Genomic DNA, 18,341 nt, shown 5'->3' with positions numbered 1-18,341 from the left:
TTAAAAAATAAATTTAAAAAATATTTATGAAAAATTATTTATGATGTAAAATTCAAAATTAGTGTCGTTAGAAATTAAAATTATATTAAAAATATTTTTTTAAAAATAAAACATTATAAAAATAGTAAAAAATATTTAAAAAATATTTTTTCATTAAAATAGTTATGATTAAAATTATCATATAGTATATTTTTAGTTTTTAATAATATATATGTATATATAATTGTTTGTGTAAAATAATATAATATATATAATTTTACATAATAAGTCAACAGGTTCATTGCAGCTCAACTGGTAAAGCCGCACTTGCGCACAGAGGAGGTCCTGGGTTCAAGCCATGGAGAAGTCACTTTGAGAAGGGAATTATGTGGTGGTGACACGTGACGCACACGTGGTAGTAGATGTGAGGTGGCAACGACACGTGGAGGTGGTCCCAATGATGACATGGCAATTGGTAGATGTGCCACATGGCATTTTATTTTATTTTTTAAAAAATTGAGTTAGCGACGGATTAGCGATGGATTAGCGATGGACGGAATTTTTTAAAAAATTCCGTCGCTAAATTCCTTCACTAAAACCACATTTTTTTGTAGTGATATACTATAAGAATATATTAATTTACAAAAGGCTTATACCTTAAATCTTCAGAATAAACTCTTGCTGATAACGTATTATGAAAATGAGAAATATAAGCGAGATTTAGAATGAAGGAGATGAGTAAGATAAGAGAGAAATTGAGAGAAAGTGGAGTGTATTTTTATTTGTTTGGATGATCAAGATATGCATTACATAGCCTTTTATTTATAGGCTCCCAAACTCAACTGAAGTTTACATAACATAAATAACAATATTAATTGACATAAGTGTGGTACATTTAATCTTTGAGTTATGAAATAAAAACTTCTAAAAACTATTCAATGGAGAGGTTATAGAGTGTAGAATATGAAAGGTCAAGAGTTGAGAAAATTTATAGACATCGACATATTCTAATATTTGTAACAACTTTCCTTTTCCCCCCCTGAACACAGATTATATGTGTTTTTTAATCTTATTTATAAGAAACAAAAAATCCCTTGCTTTATGCATTTATCAAAATTTTCTTTCTATACCGTCATTAATAAATGAGTTACCTTTCAATTAATAAACCACTAGTCGGTTTCTTTAACATCATTATTTGATGGATGATGATGGTATTTTTGAAAATAAAATTACAACTCTAACTTGTTTTAAATGTCAATATTCTAATTACAATGTTACTCCATCTGTTCCTTTTCGTAAGCCACAATCTTTCGGATGGACATGTTTCTTTTTACAAGTTACACTTTGGAGATGTTTAAATATATAATACATTTTTTTATTTATACTCTTAACTAATTATACGTCTTTTTTATCTCTTATTTTTCACGTTGTTAAAAATGGGATTTAACTCGTAGAATTATAATTTGTTGCGTTCTTTTGTTTTGTTTTTTATTCTATTGTCAATGACAAATATGGGAATGAAAATAAATGAAGCAGCTCACAAGAAGACTATTTTCGATTGTATGAACAGTTTTATCATTTTAGGGAGAATGATCTTAATCAAAGCATAGGTAGTGTATGCCACGTGCGTGTGGTGATTAGTTATGTGACACTGACACCTCATTTTTCTTACTCAGAAGAGCATGATAGACGCTTTTAAACCCCTTTAATTCATTTTGATTCGCTTTATGTTCTAGAATTAGAAAACAACTTAAGACTTTATTCCGATGGTGCTATTCATTTGTAACCTTGTTAATTTTTAGGCAAATTTTGTAAAATCATGACTAATTCTAAAAATAATTGAAATGAAATGGTTCAAATTTATATTTGAAGCTCTTAACATAATGTCTTCTATAGAGAAAAAATACAAGATGATCCAGTTCCATATCCAGTCATTCCAGAAAAACCACACCACATGCACTGTTCATTTATCCATTCTACACTTCCTTATTATTTTGTGCAAACTTTTGGAAATTCATATCTTTCAATGTACACATCTAATTTTAGCAAATTAGAGCTTTTATTAAATCTCTACATGTGTAATATTATATTAGAAATTTTTGTGGTAATCTAATATCATTTGCCCCGTTTCTACTTTATCCAAAATTAGTCCTCATTAGGAGTATTTGTTACCCTTATGTCATCCAACTTATATATTTCACGTTTGATCACATGCATTCCTGTTATTGAACATGTTATAACATGTTTAGCATACGCGGATGTTTTTGTTCCCACTAACATACGAAGTGCCATATATAGGTTACATAGATACAGAAACTTAATTTTCTTCCATTAAGCACACAAGATTCCTTCAAATAAATAACAAAAGCACAGCCTTTCTTCCAATTATTATTCACCTTGCTTGTTCTTGCCCTTGGAGGTACTTGGTCCTATGTCAAATAAATAAATATCAATAGCAGTAGTCACTAACAACAACATCAGCATGCATGTAACAGTAAAAATGTTAAACTATACATGCACAAAGCCAAGGAATCCACAACATTTTGCAAGGATTTACATGCTTAACTATACACATAACCTCAAACAATCATGGCCAATAGTCACAAATGACAATCAACACAAATTTAATGTTAGAGTTATTAGTAACTTTGCTACCTTTTCCTTTGCTTTCCTTTAACTTGGCTTCACTAATGCTTGAATTCTTGCAGGTCTTTGGAAGATATCAAAACCTTCATATAGCATGGCACATTTCACACTACAAACCAAATTCATTACATGAATTGAGGTATTAGGAAATTAATTCTCCCTTAATTACTAACAACTTTGACCCTAACTTTTGACCTAAACAACGCATTACTGGACGTCATATTTATTAAAGTTATTGGAGGGAGAATGTATTATTATATACTTTCTAGGTGCTTTAGTGAAATAAAGAAGGTCTTAGAGTTTCAATCCTTGATAATGCAGTGGAGAGACAGATTCTGGTTTCATTCTATTCTCTTTTTAAATAGAATCAAACCAATAATGTCCAACAATATCCTCCCACACAAAAACGGCAAAACTGGGAAGGAGATTGGATGAAACCTTACTAATAATAATGTCCAATAATGTCCAGTTTCTCGTGTTCGAAACCTTACTTTTAGAAACAGAAACAAAATGCTTCAGCACTTCGAAAGTTTGTTAAAGTAACAAAGCAAAAGCAACAGAGCCTCACCTTCTGAGTCATCTTCCACACCCACTAAAAGGCAAAACGTATTGCGCTCTAATAATTAACTCGGGAATTAGTGGCTGGCCCAAAAACCAATGTTAGTGAGGAGTTTACTCCTTCCCCTCCCCCCCGGGGGGCCTGGGGGGGTGTTTAGCCCCCTGCAATGCTCCGGACATTTATTAAATTTTTTAAGGGTCGGGGCTCAATTAAATGATCAAAATGTACTTTCCTTTTATGTTTTTCAAAAACAAATTATATGTGTTTTTCACCTTATTTATAAGAGAGAGAAAAATCCTTTGTTTTATGCATTTATTAAAAATTTCTTTTCATACTCTCATTAATAAATGAGTCATCATTCAATTAACAAACCGCAATCGATTCCCTTAATATCATGATTGAATAGATGATGGCATTTCTGAAACTAAATTTACATGTCTAACTTTTATAAATGCCATTGTTCTCATTATAACTTGCTATTTTTTACAATTTAAAATTTGTTATTACCCTCCTATATATTTTATTCAAAAGGTTATTCACTGATGGGATGATTTTTATAGTTTCCTTTCTTAAAGTTTACACAGATAAAGAAAGAATAGCAATTCCGCGGAAGAAGCACAGAAAGTTCATCAATTAAACTATTTCTTTGGGAAAGGAAAGAAGTTAGCTGGCAGGCAATATATAGTTGAATATTTTATGGTTTTCTTTATCTGATAGTGGAAAACATCTTTGTATTTGATTGATATGATTTGAGGATTAATCTTGAAACTGTTTTAAGAAATAAAAATTAAGGAAACGAACGTGTTAATGCATGCAACCTTGAAGAAATTTATATTATAGGGAATACTGCTACTGGAGCTATTGCTAGACTAATGTTTACAGTCTTTGCCAGTGCACTTGCGTATTGCAAGAAGAGGATAACCCAAGATTATTCCTTTGATGTTCCTGGCAAGTTTAAGAATAATGGAAAAGATGGTTTGCATAATGCCTGATGATGAACTATACGACAGCCATAATTGATTTATCAACATTTTGCCCTTTGTAGCCGAGTAGCAACCTAAAATTCACCTTAGTCAGCTTAGAAAGTTTTCCCTGCGGGATCTGCAAGATGCAACGGGCAACTTTAGCAACAAAACGTTGTGGGTAAAGGAGGATCTGGTAAGGTTTACAAAGGACGATTAGCTGATGGGTCTCTAGTTGCAGTGAAAAGAATTAAAGAGGAAGGCGCTCCAATTAGAGATCTGCAATTTCAAACAGAAGTACAAACTATGAGCTTGGCAGTCCACCGTAATTTGCTGCGGCTACTTGGTTTTTGCAAGACACCAACTGAACGGTTGCTTGTGTATCCTTTCATGCATGTGGGTAACGATGTTTGGCATCATGGTTACGAGGTATCCTTTAACTTCAATTTCAAACTCATTTGTTGTTTATCGTGATTTATTGTTGATCAAATATGAATACCAGTTATGAAATTATTAGAAGTTATTTGGGACTTGGATGCAAACACAATATATAAAGATAAAAATATCTCCAAAACAAACAAAAACATCTTACTGTTAAATATCTATATTGTAGTTTCATATATATTGAGACACGGTTATGTATATCGGGTTTGCCCTTAATTGTCTTCGAATGTCTTAGACCGCTGGGAATCATTGCCCCCGCTTGAATGGCCTGTACGAGATAAAATTGTAATAGGAAAGAATCTGTATAATAATGGCGCACAGACTAAAGGAGATTACTATTCATTTTATAGGTAGGGTAAGAAACCCTAGATTACAGGAGATGTATACACGTGGTCACTTGTACAAAGAATAAGGAATATACTAGAACACTAACAGCTGTAAAAGTAAAAACAGACACTGGACTTTAGCTATGGGGCTTGCTTCGTCTATTGGGCTTCAGACTTGTACACTGTTGGGCTTCAGACTTGTGCACTGATCTTGTAATACTCTTAACATTCCCCGTCAAACTGGACCTTGGTGATCTAACTAGGCCCAGTTTGTCTCTGAAGCTCCAGAACTTCGAATGTGATAGGGCCTTAGTGAATAGATCGGCGACTTGTTCAGAGGAAGGGATATATCGGACCAGAAGTTTCCGATCTAGAACTCTGTCTCTGATGTAATGAATATCAAGCTCTATATGTTTCGATCTAGCATGAAAAACGGGGTTTGTTGCAAGGGCTGCTGCACTTAAATTATCGCACCAAGCAATCGGAGGTTGTTTGAGATAAACCCTGAGCTCACCAATTAGAGATTGGAGCCAAGCAAGTTCAGCTGATAGATTAGCAAGAGCCCTGTATTCAGACTCAGCTGATGATCTCGCCACCACGGGCTGCTTCTTTGCAGACCAAGAAATCAAGGAGTCACCTAGAAAGACACAATACCCTCCGATTGATCGTCGATCATCTGGACAAACCGCCTAATCTGCATCTGAGAAGCCTTGTAAATTCAGGTGAGTGCTCAGTCTGATAAGTAAGGCAAGATCAGTCATCCCCTTTAAGTAGCGAAGAATTCGCTTGAGTGCTTGCCAGTGTACATTGGTTGGTGAAGATAGGAACTAACTTAATTTATTTACTGCAAAAATTATATCTGGTCTGGTGTTGATTAAGTATTGCAACGCCCCAATTGCTTGTCTGTACAGAGTAGGATTTTTAAGTGGTGACCCTTCAAGCTTCGAGTAATGTCGATTAACAACCATAGGAGTAGGAACAGCTGAGCAATTTGTCATTCCAAACTTGTTGAGGATAGACAATATATATTTGCTCTGTTTTAAATATAGCCATGTGTTATCTCTGTATGCTTCAATTCCAAGAAAGGAATGGAGTAAACCCAAGTCCTTAAGAGCAAAAAGAGAGTTCAAATTCCTAATGAACATTTCCATAATTCTTGATGAGTTACCTGTTATCACTATGTCATCAACATAGATAAGAACAAACAGAATAGAATCCTTCTGTTTCATGAAGAATAAGGATGTGTCACACTTTGAATGAGTGAAACCCCAGTTTAGCAATGTAGACCTCAGTTTATCAAACCAAGCTCTGGGAGCTTGTTTTAGTCCATAGAGAGCTTTCTTCAACAAGCAAACATGATGAGGAAATTTGTGAGAGATAAACCCTTCAGGTTGTTTCATCAAAACAAGTTCATGTAAGTCTCCATTTAAAAAGACATTATTAACATCTAACTGCCTAATTTTCCAACCAAACGTTACAGCAAGAGACAGTACAAACCTTAGTGTAGACGGTTTTAACACAGGGCTGAAAGTTTCATCGAAATCCTCTCCTGGTCTTTGTTGAAATCCTTTAGCAACTAGTCGGGGTTTAGGCTTATAACCAGACCCATCAGCTAGAGATTTGGCTTTAAAGACCCAATTGCAGTCTATAAGTTGTTTCTGGCCATTATAAGGAACTAATTCCCAAGTGTGATTCATCATAAGAGCTTTATATTCATTCATCATTGCTTGTTTCCATTCGGTTGAATTCAAGGCGTCATGAACACTTGATGGTTCTCTAAGAATAACTTCCTCGGTTGTCACAGCTCCTACATATGTTAATTTAGGCTTATACACCCCTGCTTTACTTCAAGTAACCATTTGGTGTCTGGCTTGAGATTCATTTTCAGATTGCATTGTTAAAGTCTGTGTGTTCCTCTGCTCTCGACTTTGTGTAGAAAATAAAGTAGGTTGTAGATTCCCACTTCTTGAATCTGAGGACAGATCAGTATTATTCAGTTTAGTCAGTTCATTCTGTGTTTCTATAGGAATCTGTACAAGAGGTGATTGAGATGCTTCTTCTGACTCTTCTGCAGGAGGACAAGAATCATTTAGTTGATTATCTTGATCAATGGGAGTGAATGGACAGACACTAGGCAGAGAAGAAAGAGCAGATTGGAAAAATGCCTTTGGATGCACCTCTTCATCAGGTAACTTGCTTCTGTTCAAGAACCCTGTTGAGAAAGGAAAATCACTTTCATTAAACACTACATGGCGAGAGACATAAACTTTACCTGTGGAACTAAGACACTTGTACCCTTTATGATTGTTGCTGTATCCAATAAAAACACAATTAGTGGTCCTGAATTGCATCTTGTGCTGATTATAGGGTCTAAGACAGGGATAACAAGCAGTGCCAACAAATTTTAGGTTCTCATAGTCAGGTAGTTTCCCTGTGAGCCTAAAAAAAAGGAGAAATTCCACCCAGTACCACTGAGGGCAATCTATTAATCAACTCTGTAGCAGTGTGAAAAGCTTCCCACCAATAAAATAGAGGCATTTTAGCCTGAGCCAGAAGTGTCAAACTAGTTTCCACTATGTGTCTATGTTTCCTTTCAGCCCTTCCATTTTGTGGAGATGTGTGAGGACATGAATGTCTGAAATGAATGCCAAAATCTTGTAGAACTTTAGCAAACTTTCGGTATTCACCTCCCTAATCACTTTGAACAATTTTAATTTGGCTTTCAAACTGTTTTTCAGCAAATGTTTTAAACTGAATGAACATGCTTAGTGCCTCATGTTTTGCTTTCAAAGGAAAAACCCAAGAATATCTACTATAATCATCAACAAACAGTATATAGTATCTGAACCCATTCATAGACACAAGTGGTGAGGGACCCCAAAGGTCAGTATGTATCAGTTCAAGTGGTTTAGAGGCATGTGAAGTAGATACTTTAAATGGCAAAGAATGCATTTTACCAAATTTGCATGATTCACAGAAACTTGGTTCATTTTCATTACTAGAGGAGACTTTCAAATTACATTCGGTGATAATTCTATTTAGAACTTTGTCGCTAGGATGACCAAGCCTACAATGCCAAAAAGTTCTATTAAAAACTTTGAAGTTAGATGCTGAATTAACAGCTTCTTTGAGCAACTAAAACTAAGTCTTCTCCATTGCCACTTGTTTCATACTTTCTCTTGTCCAGAATTTGAAACATGCCTCCATTATTTGGTTTTCCCTGCAGCATAGTCTGACCTGTTCCCTGAGCCATCACAGAAACACCACTAGTGTTAAAGATAACATCAGCTTGATTATCACGAGCCATTTGATACACACTAAGCAAGTTCTTTTTAATAGCAGGAGTATATAAACTCTATTCAACTTAACTTTCTGATTAGTAACATTTTGAATAGTTGAAGAACCAACTTTTTCGACTCTTAACTTAAAATCATCTCCAACAGCTATGTTCATCTTACCACTAGGCTCTGAAGGATTCTCAATCTTACTGATATCATTGGTGACATGGCTAGTTGCTCCACTATCTAGGTACTAAGCATCATCATTTACCACTTATGGAGTAGCCCAATAAGCACTGTCCAAATCAGTATAGGAGTTTCTGTTCATCTTCCTGCTACCAGATGGAACAAAAGATCTATTATACCGATAGAAACAATTTTCAGCCGTATGACCTATTCTTTGACACAGTTGACACTTAAGAGGACCATCATTATTTGAGTTACTGAATCTGCCATAGCCACGACCATTCCTACCACATCCTCTTCTTCCTTTGTTTCCTCAACCACCACGCCAATTATTTCTTGAAGATGTACCTTCAGATCTGGGTGGAAAGCTCTCATCCAGTCGAACATAGTTAGCAAACTGAGAGGGAATCTCAGAAAGTTGCATGAGTTGCTTAAGACGGCTCTCATAAGTAAAGAGCTGAGTCTGCATTTCTATCCAACTTAATTCATCAGCTCGATTGGAGAGTTGCACAACAATAGGATTGTAGTCTCCATCCAATCCGGCCAAGGCTTGAACAATTAAATCTGGTAAAGGCATAGGACTCCCAGCTAGAGATAGTTGTTCAGCTAGATTTTTCATTTTGGAAAGATATTCATGCATCTTCATGGAGCCTTTATGAGTTCTCTGAAGTTCAAACCGAAGAAGAAGAAGTCTGGACTTAGTTTGAGCACCTGCAATCTATTTTGCAGCAAGCCACAAGCCAGCTGAAGTAGAAACAGAAGTCATTTCTGCAGAAACCTCCAACATCATTGTGTTGAGGAGCCATCCAAACAATAGTTGATCCGTAGCAACCCAATCCTCAAATGCTGTATTCACTTTTGTCGTTGTTCCTTCTGTAATAAACTGAGGAGGACAGCACTTGGTTCCATTAATAAAGCCTTCCAGCTTATGACCCTTGATGATGGGTAGCACATGGATAAGCCAGAGTGAGTAGTTGAGCCTGTCTAGCTTGACAGACACGGATTGGGACAACAGACTGTTTTTTTCAGTCAACTTAGCCAGCAAGGAAGTAGTGACCACAGAGCTCTCATCAGCTCGGCTGGACTCATTCACAGGTGACTCACTGGAAGCATTGGGATTCGTTATTGGTAGCTAACCTAATGGCTCTGATGCCAAGATAAAATTGTAATAGGAAAGAATCTGTATAATAATGGCGCACAGACCAAAGGAGATTACTATTCATTTTATAAGTAGGGTAAGAAACCCTAGATTACAGGAGATGTATACACGTGGTCACTTGTACAAAGAATAAGGAATATACTAGAACACTAACAGCTGTAAAAGTAAAAACAGACACTGGACTTTAGCTATTGGGCTTGCTTTGTCTATTGGGCTTCAGACTTGTACACTGTTGGGCTTCAGACTTGTGCACTGATCTTGTAATACTCTTAACAGTACGGAAGCAAATTGTACTGGGAGTTGCTAGGGGCCTTGCTTATTTTCATAATCATTGTGATCCAAACATAATTCACCATGATGTGAAAGCTGCCAACATATTATTGGATGAGGATTTTGAAGCAGTTATTGGTGACTTTGGCTTTGCAAAACCCATGGACTGCAAAGGCACAGCTGTGCTTGGTTCAATTGGGCACAATGCACCAGAATACCTCTCCACTGGAATGTCTTCGGAGAAGTCTGATGTCTTTGGTTACGGTGTGATGCTTCTTGAACTAATGACTGGACAGATGGCTTTAGTTCGTGCACGACTTGGCAATGATGATGATGTCATGTTAATTGATTGGGTATTTATGCTTTCTATTTTCTCGTAACATTTATATGAGGTAATTTTATATAATAATCAAACATCTTTTGCTAAAATATTGTTGTCAGTTACTCTCCTTTTGATCCCAAAAGGTTATTCAGCAATGAGTATAACAATGCGCTATTCAATATTTGGATCCAGCAGATAGGGCTAGCGAAAGACAAGAAATTGGTAACACTAATGGATGCTGAGTTGGGCGATGAATATAATGAAGAGGAGGCAGAGCATTTAGTCAAAGTGGCCTTGCTATGCACTCAAAACTCGTTTATGGGAAGACCAACGATGTCTGAGGTGCTAAGGATGCTTGAAGGTGATGGGCTTGAGGAAAAATGGGATAAATGGCAGAAAGACGAGACGTGTCCATTAGGTAATGGAACCCTTCTTTGCTACTCCCAAGTGACCTTCTCTCGTTCGCCAATTCTAGACTCAGATTCAGATATCCTCCCAGAAGAACTGTCAGGTCCTAGATGACCTTTCTGGGGTGCTCTTGAATTTCGTTGAAATGTGCTTTTGTCGTATTAGCATTGCCCCGCTCATCCTTTGCGTTGATTTATTTTCGCAATAATTACCTTAAGGTTTTCTTTAATCTTTTGAGGAAGACTTCCCGGAGACTGGATGATCAAAGAATCCCCGTTGGTTGATTGATTTTGAGAGAGAGAGGAGACGGGGGGCAGAAGAGATGACTTTAGCGTCCAGGCCGCACATGGTTGTTGCTCTCGTCTGGGTTGTTATAAGACTCATAATAGTAACCTGAATCTTAATGCTTTAATTTCAATTTGATTGATAATCCATCCAGGTCAAAATATAAGCAGTAAACTTTGAAGGAGCTTGATTTTTTTTTTTTAATAAACCACCAATTGAATTTTTCTGATCACTTAATGCATTATTTTACCTCTAATTAATACATGTCTCTCTTATATATTTTTTTCCATTAATTTCCTCTCTCATTTACCCCTTCCATAAATAAGAATGTTTTAAGAAAATATAAATGTTACATAAGATCACCTCATATAAATGTTACCAGAAAATAGAAAACGTACCAAATCAGTTAACATGACATCATCAGCATTGACAAGTCGGGCACGAATGAAAGCCATCAATCCAGTTAACAGCTCAAGATGCATCACGCCATAACCAAAAACATCAGTCTTCTCCGAAGACTTTCCGATAACTACAAAAAAATTGACTTTCAACGGCAATAAAAAGTCACTACTGAAAGTCGTCGCTAAAAAGTCATTGCTGCAGCAGCCGTGACTGAAAATTTTTCAACCGCGAGAAAAGGGATGTTCAGCGGCGACTTTTTTGTCGCCGTTGAAAGTAATGCCTAAGAAGAATTGGCTTTACCAACACCACGTCATCATCGCCAGCCGCCACGTCATCGTCACCGGCTACCACATCATCACTAGCCACCTCCACGTCATTGCCACATCACTCCTCCCCGCCATGTCATTGTCTAAATATTTTCACTTTAAATGTGTCTTCTTCAAGGTTCAAACTCGTAACCACCTCCTTTCGCGTTTAATCTTTTTGCCACTGAGCTAGATTGAATTTGTTTATTAATATTGTAAAATAAAATATATATTATTATATTACACTTTCAACGGCAACATTATAAAGTTGCCGCTGAAAGTCAGACCTTCAACGGCGACACTAATAGTCGTCACTGAAAGTGAACCCAATGATTCTCAAAGGTATACTTTTAGCGGTGACTAAAAAAGTCGCAGCTAAAAATTCATTTTCAGCGGCGACAAAAAAAGTCACCGCTAAAAGTTCACTTTCAACGGCGACAAAAAAAATCGCCGCTGAAAGTCTTAGTTTCAGCGGCGAATTTTTTTGTCGCCACCGAAAGTCGTCGCCTAAAGTCTTTTTTTGTGTGTAGTGGATGGCTCTAGAGATCCCAGTGCCATTCACTTCTGCACAGGCCATTGAAGGTGGGGTTTTGATTCCGGGCAGCCTAAGACATATAATCCATCAATCATTATGCATACCATTATTATGTGTACTACTCTGATCCTTAATATGAGTCACTTATAACATATTCTCGCATATTAAGAAATGTATTAAATTAACAAAATTTTTCAATTTTATCATTACTAAAAAGTTTTCTCTCTCCCCTTGCCATTCAAGCACTCAGTCACTCCTTCCCTGTTAAAGATCTTGGCTGGCTACACTACTTAGGGATTGAAGTTTTACCTTCTCATTCAGGCCTACTTCTATCTTAAAAGGAATACATCCTTGTTTTGCTTCTTAAGGCCAAAATGTCTAATGCCCGACCTATCTCAACACCCGTGTCTTCTGGTACTCACATGACTTCCCTGTTTGGCGTTGATTTTCCTGATCCTCAATTTTATCGTAGCATTGTTGGAAGCTTACAATATCTAAACTTCACCCCACTAGATATCACCTTTGCTATTAATCGCGTTTGCCAATTTATGCACAATCCCGAAGAGCATCACTGGATTGCTATTAAACGAATCCTCAAGTACCTTAACGGTACTTCTCATTACGCTCTCCACATTAAACCATCCACTTCCCACACACTCTCTACCTTCTTTGATGCTGAATGGGGAGGAAATCCTGATGATTCTAGATCCACTGGTGTATTTGCTATTTACTTTGGTCCTAACTTGATTACTTGGAGCTCCAAAAAGCAGCCTACTGTTGCTCGCTCCAGCACTGAAGCAGAATATAAATCAATTGCCGCCGCCACCAGTGAACTCATTTGGCTTCAAAATCTTCTCCATGAACTTCATATTTGTCTTCTAGAGGCCCCTTTTCTCTATTGTGATAATCTTGGTGCCCATATCTTGTAGCTAACCTAACTTTCCAATATCTCTCTAGATTATCATTTTGTCCGTGGGAGGCTTGCTGTTGGCTTAATTCATATTCTTCATGTCTCCTCTAAAGACCAAATTGCTGATATCTGAACAAAACCTTTTCCTTCGTCAATGTTCGCTTGTCTACGTTCGAGTCTCACTGTGCTACCAGCCCAGATCACCTCGCAGGGGAATGTTGAAGCCCAATTACAATGACAAGCCCAATCAAGCCATCCCAGTGTTACTATTCCATATTCTTCTTTTCCTTTATACATGTCTTCATTGTACTGGTTAGCTTAGTCTATATATTGCATATACAGTGTACACAACAGATCAATAAATAGAATATACATTTTCACCGTCTTGTCACTATTTTGGTTCATTATATATATAGACACACACATTATATCACCTACGTATACTTTGGTGGAAAACTTGCGGCGTGCACGATGTGACCCTCAATAATTGTAAGTTACAAGAGGACCATAATATTGCGTAAAACTTGGGGGCACAAGAATTTATGATACCGGACAACGAAGAGAATATAAATAATATGCCAAGCTTTCCAAGTCGTGTGTAGAATACTCGACCCTCAAGAAAGAGACGTCAAGACCTACAAAATAGAGTAAGTTAGAAATTAAATCAGATAGACAAAATATTCAAAAGGTTCAATTATCACTTGGAAAAGGCGCCAAAATGTGAAACAAATGTCTCTGATTTTCCACGTGATGGTGATATTTGGTTGAAAAGTTTTCAGCCCCCTAAATACGCTCATAAGAGTTGCAAGTCAAGCTAGAAATTGAAAAAAAATCATGATTTTTAACAAGAAATATAAATAAAATTGGAATCCATAAAAAAAAAAGTCATGATATTGGATGAGGACGATGAACAAAATTATGTCAAATTTTCCGCACTCCGTGTAGGATGCCTATCACAATAGAATTATATTTCTAAAGTTAAGGGGTGTTTGGATAAAAATCAAATCATGATTTTAAAACTAATTTTATATAATTCAAAATAAATGTGAGAGGAGTTTTATTTCAACTTACTCTACTTAAAAATAATTTTTTAAAGTGCTTCCAACACTTTCTAAACACCTCCTTACAAAAAAAGCATTTGTCCATGACTTTTAACATTGCTTGAATATTTGGTAAAGCTGTAAATAAGGGTTAGGGTGTAAAGGGCCGGCCTTTGAAACTCACATGCCACATACCTTAAAATTATGTAATGATTAAAACTCCACCCTTGGGCATGTAAGTTCAAGGTCTAAAAGTTCATCAATATCACACTATTTTTTTTGGGAAGGGAAAGAAGTTGACCGAAATTAAGGCTCCAATTGACAGGGCAATATAGTTGAATATTTCATGGATTTCTTTATCTGATAGTGGAAATCATCACAATCAGGCCCAAAAAAAAAAAAGGAATCATCTTTATATTGGATTGATTTGATTTGGGGATTAATCTTGAAACTGTAAAATACTCCTATGATGCTATTTATACAAGTCACTTTCAACACGTATCATATGGAATAGTGTTACTATTCCAGATTCTTCTTTTCCTTTATACATGTTTTCATTGTACTGGTTAGCTTAGTCTATATATTGCATATACAGTGTACACAACAGATCAATAAATAGAATATACATTTTCACCGTCTTGTCACTATTTTGGTTCATTATATATATAGACACACACATTATATCACCTACGTATACTTTGGTGGAAAACTTGCGGCGTGCACGATGTGACCCTCAATAATTGTAAGTTACAAGAGGACCATAATATTGCGTAAAACTTGGGGGCACAAGAATTTATGATACTGGACAACGAAGAGAATATAAATAATATGCCAAGCTTTCCAAGTCGTGTGTAGAATACTCGACCCTCAAGAAAGAGACGTCAAGACCTACAAAATAGAGTAAGTTAGAAATTAAATCAGATAGACAAAATATTCAAAAGGTTCAATTATCACTTGGAAAAGGCGCCAAAATGTGAAACAAATGTCTCTGATTTTCCACGTGATGGTGATATTTTGTTGAAAAGTTTTCAGCCCTCTAAATACGCTCATAAGAGTTGCAAGTCAAGCTAGAAATTGAAAAAAAAAAATCATGATTTTTAACAAGAAATATAAATAAAATTGGAATCCATAAAAAAAAAAGTCATGATATTGGATGAGGACGATGAACAAAATTATGTCAAATTTTCCGCACTCCGTGTAGGATGCCTATCACAATAGAATTATATTTCTAAAGTTAAGGGGTATTTGGATAAAAATCAAATCATGATTTTAAAACTAATTTTATATAATTCAAAATAAATGTGAGAGGAGTTTTATTTCAACTTACTCTACTTAAAAATAATTTTTTAAAGTGCTTCCAACACTTTCTAAACACCTCCTTACAAAAAAAGCATTTGTCCATGACTTTTAACATTGCTTGAATATTTGGTAAAGCTGTAAATAAGGGTTAGGGTGTAAAGGGCCGGCCTTTGAAACTCACATGCCACATACCTTAAAATTATGTAATGATTAAAACTCCACCCTTGGGCATGTAAGTTCAAGGTCTAAAAGTTCATCAATATCACACTATTTTTTTGGGAAGGGAAAGAAGTTGACCGAAATTAAGGCTCCAATTGACAGGGCAATATAGTTGAATATTTCATGGATTTCTTTATCTGATAGTGGAAATCATCACAATCAGGCCCAAAAAAAAAAAAGGAATCATCTTTATATTGGATTGATTTGATTTGGGGATTAATCTTGAAACTGTAAAATACTCCTATGATGCTATTTATACAAGTCACTTTCAACACGTATCATATGAATTAAAAAAATATTAAACTTTATTAACTTTCAGTTAAAATTTAACAGTTTTTTAATTTTATTCTTATTTAATACTCCATCCGTCTTTTTTTATAAGCAACAGCGGAGTACTCCATTACATAAATTAAAAAGTTATTTAAAAACAATAAATAGGTAGAAATTGAAAGTCTTTTCTACAAAATATCCTTATTTATGAAAGAGAGAGAATGTGGATGGAAAGAGATGATGATGGTTTAGGAAATGAGATAATAAATATATTGAATATTAAAATAAATTATTAATGGGGTAAAATAGAAAATTTGCTACAACAATTTAAGACAATTTGCAAATGTTGCTTATATTTAGAGATAAGAGGAGAATGGTAGTTGTTGTTTATAAAAAAAGACAAAGGGAGTATATGTTACACTTCATAAGAACAAAGTCAACACAATAGTAATTGAAGGGTAAAATTATATATTCATATGTAAAATTTCTCTCTATACCTTATAAATAAAACTAGGAGATTTCTTGTCCCACCCTCCTATAAATAAATAAGGCCAGCGGAGTGTAAGATAAGGAAACGTGTTAATGTGGAGAACCTTGAAGACATATATATTATGGGCAATAGTGCTACCGGAGCTATTGCTGGATTAATGTCTACAGTGTTCGCAAGGACACTTGGTTATCGCCGGAAGAGGACAACACAAGATTATCTCTTTGATGTTCCTGGCAAGTTGAAGAATAATGGAAAAGATGGTATACATATTAACGACACTGATGATTTATACATGACGTCCATAATTGATTTATCAACAATTTGGCCCTTTTACTAATTGCAGCCGAGGAGCATCCTAAAATTCACCTTAGTCAGCTTAGAAAGTTTTCCCTGCGTGAGCTGCAAGATGCAACGGACAACTTTAGTAACAAAAAGATTGTGGGCAAAGGTGGATCTGGTGAGGTTTACAAAGGACGATTGGCTAATGGGTCTCTAGTTGCAGTGAAAAGACTTAAAGAGGAAGGCGCTCGGTTTGGAGAGGTGCAATTTCAAACAGAAGTACACATCATCAGCCTGGCAGTCCATCGTAACTTGCTGCGGCTGCGTGGTTATTGCAAGACCCCAACTGAATGGTTGCTTGTATATCCTTTCATGGCCAATGGTAGTGTGGCATTGTGTTTACGAGGTATCCTTTAACTTCAATTTCAAACTCATTCGTTGTTTATCTTGATTTATTGTTAGTCAAATATGAGCAAGAATTCTGAGAGTATTAGAAGTTATTTGGGACTTGGATGCAAACATAATATATAAAGAGATAAATATCCCCAAAAGAAACAAAAACATCTTACTGTTAAATATCTAAATTGTAGTTTCATTTAGATTGAGACGCGTTTATGTATATTGGGTTTGCCCTCAATTGTCTTCGAATGTCTTAGCCCGCCCGAAGTCACGGCCCCCGCTTGATTGGCCTGTACGGAAGCGAATCGCACTGGGAGTCGCAAGGGGGCTTGCTTATTTGCATAATCATTGTGATCCAAAGATCATTCACCGTGATGTCAAAGCTGCCAATATACTATTGGATGAGGAGTTTGAAGCAGTTCTTGGGGACTTTGGCTTTGCAAAACCCATGGACTACGAAGACACAGCTGTGCTTGGTTCAGTTGGGCACATTGCACCAGAATACCTCTCCACCGGAATGTCTTCGGAAAAGTCTGATGTTTTCAGTTATGGTGTGATGCTTCTTGAACTATTAACTGGACAGATGGCTTTAGTTCGTGCACGACTTGGCGATGATGATGATGTCATGTTAATTGATTGGGTATGTATTTTCTATTTTCTCGCAACATTTATATGAGGTAATTTTATATAATAATCAAACATCTTTTGCTAAAATGTTGTGTCAGTTGCTCTCCTTTTGATCCCAAAAGGTTATTCAGCAATGAGTATAACAATGCGCTATTCAATATTTGGATCCAGGTGATAGGGCTTTTCAAAGACAAGAAATTGGAAACACTAATGGATGCTGATTTGGGCTATGAATATAATGAAGAGGAGGCAGAGCATTTAATCAAAGTGGCCTTACTATGCGCACAAAACTCGGTTATGGAAAGACCAACGATGTCTGAGGTGCTAAAGATGCTTGAAGATGATGGGCCTGATGAAAAATGGGGTGAATGGCAGAAAGACGGGACGGGTCCATTAGTTGACGGAACCCTTCCTTGCTACTCCCAAGTGAACTTCTCTAGCCCGCCAATTCTAGACTCAGATTCAGATATCCCCCCAGACGAACTGTCAGGTCCCAGATGATCTTCTCAACCTTAATATATGTTAATTGATTCTCTTCCTGCTGGCCAGATAAAATCCCCCCACTGATCATGTTGTGATTGTTGCCATGAATGTGTAATTGGGAGTCTAGTACACAGGTGACCATCACTTGCGTTGACGTTGTACCTGTATTATATTTATGGACAATTAATGTGTAAGAAATAAATGAAAGAACAATTAGTGCCTAGAAAATAGTAAATGAAAGTGTGTTTTCCCTTTCAAA

The 18,341-nt window shown here is 36.1% G+C and overlaps 2 protein-coding genes across 2 annotated transcripts; both read left to right on the top strand.

The window, feature by feature from the left end:
- The first annotated feature begins 9,970 nt into the window (after positions 1–9,970).
- Positions 9,971–10,653, top strand: LOC114734784 (somatic embryogenesis receptor kinase 2-like). The gene is made up of 2 exons (XM_028922429.1): positions 9,971–10,162; positions 10,327–10,653. Exons 1-2 carry the CDS (start codon positions 9,971–9,973, stop codon positions 10,651–10,653), a joined length of 519 nt encoding a protein of 172 aa, XP_028778262.1.
- Positions 10,654–16,415: 5,762 nt separating this feature from the next.
- LOC114734782 (BRASSINOSTEROID INSENSITIVE 1-associated receptor kinase 1-like) lies at positions 16,416–18,341 on the top strand. The gene is made up of 4 exons (XM_028922428.1): positions 16,416–16,554; positions 16,638–16,979; positions 17,230–17,612; positions 17,771–18,341. The coding sequence occupies exons 1-4, from the start codon at positions 16,416–16,418 to the stop codon at positions 18,098–18,100; spliced, it is 1,194 nt and encodes a 397-aa protein (XP_028778261.1). The 3' UTR covers positions 18,101–18,341.

This window comes from Neltuma alba, unplaced genomic scaffold (genome assembly GCF_004799145.2).
Source record: "Neltuma alba isolate B1F8T4 unplaced genomic scaffold, ASM479914v2 tig00013144_pilon, whole genome shotgun sequence".
Lineage (NCBI taxonomy): Eukaryota > Viridiplantae > Streptophyta > Magnoliopsida > Fabales > Fabaceae > Neltuma > Neltuma alba.
This window is presented reverse-complemented; position numbering and strand designations above follow the sequence as displayed.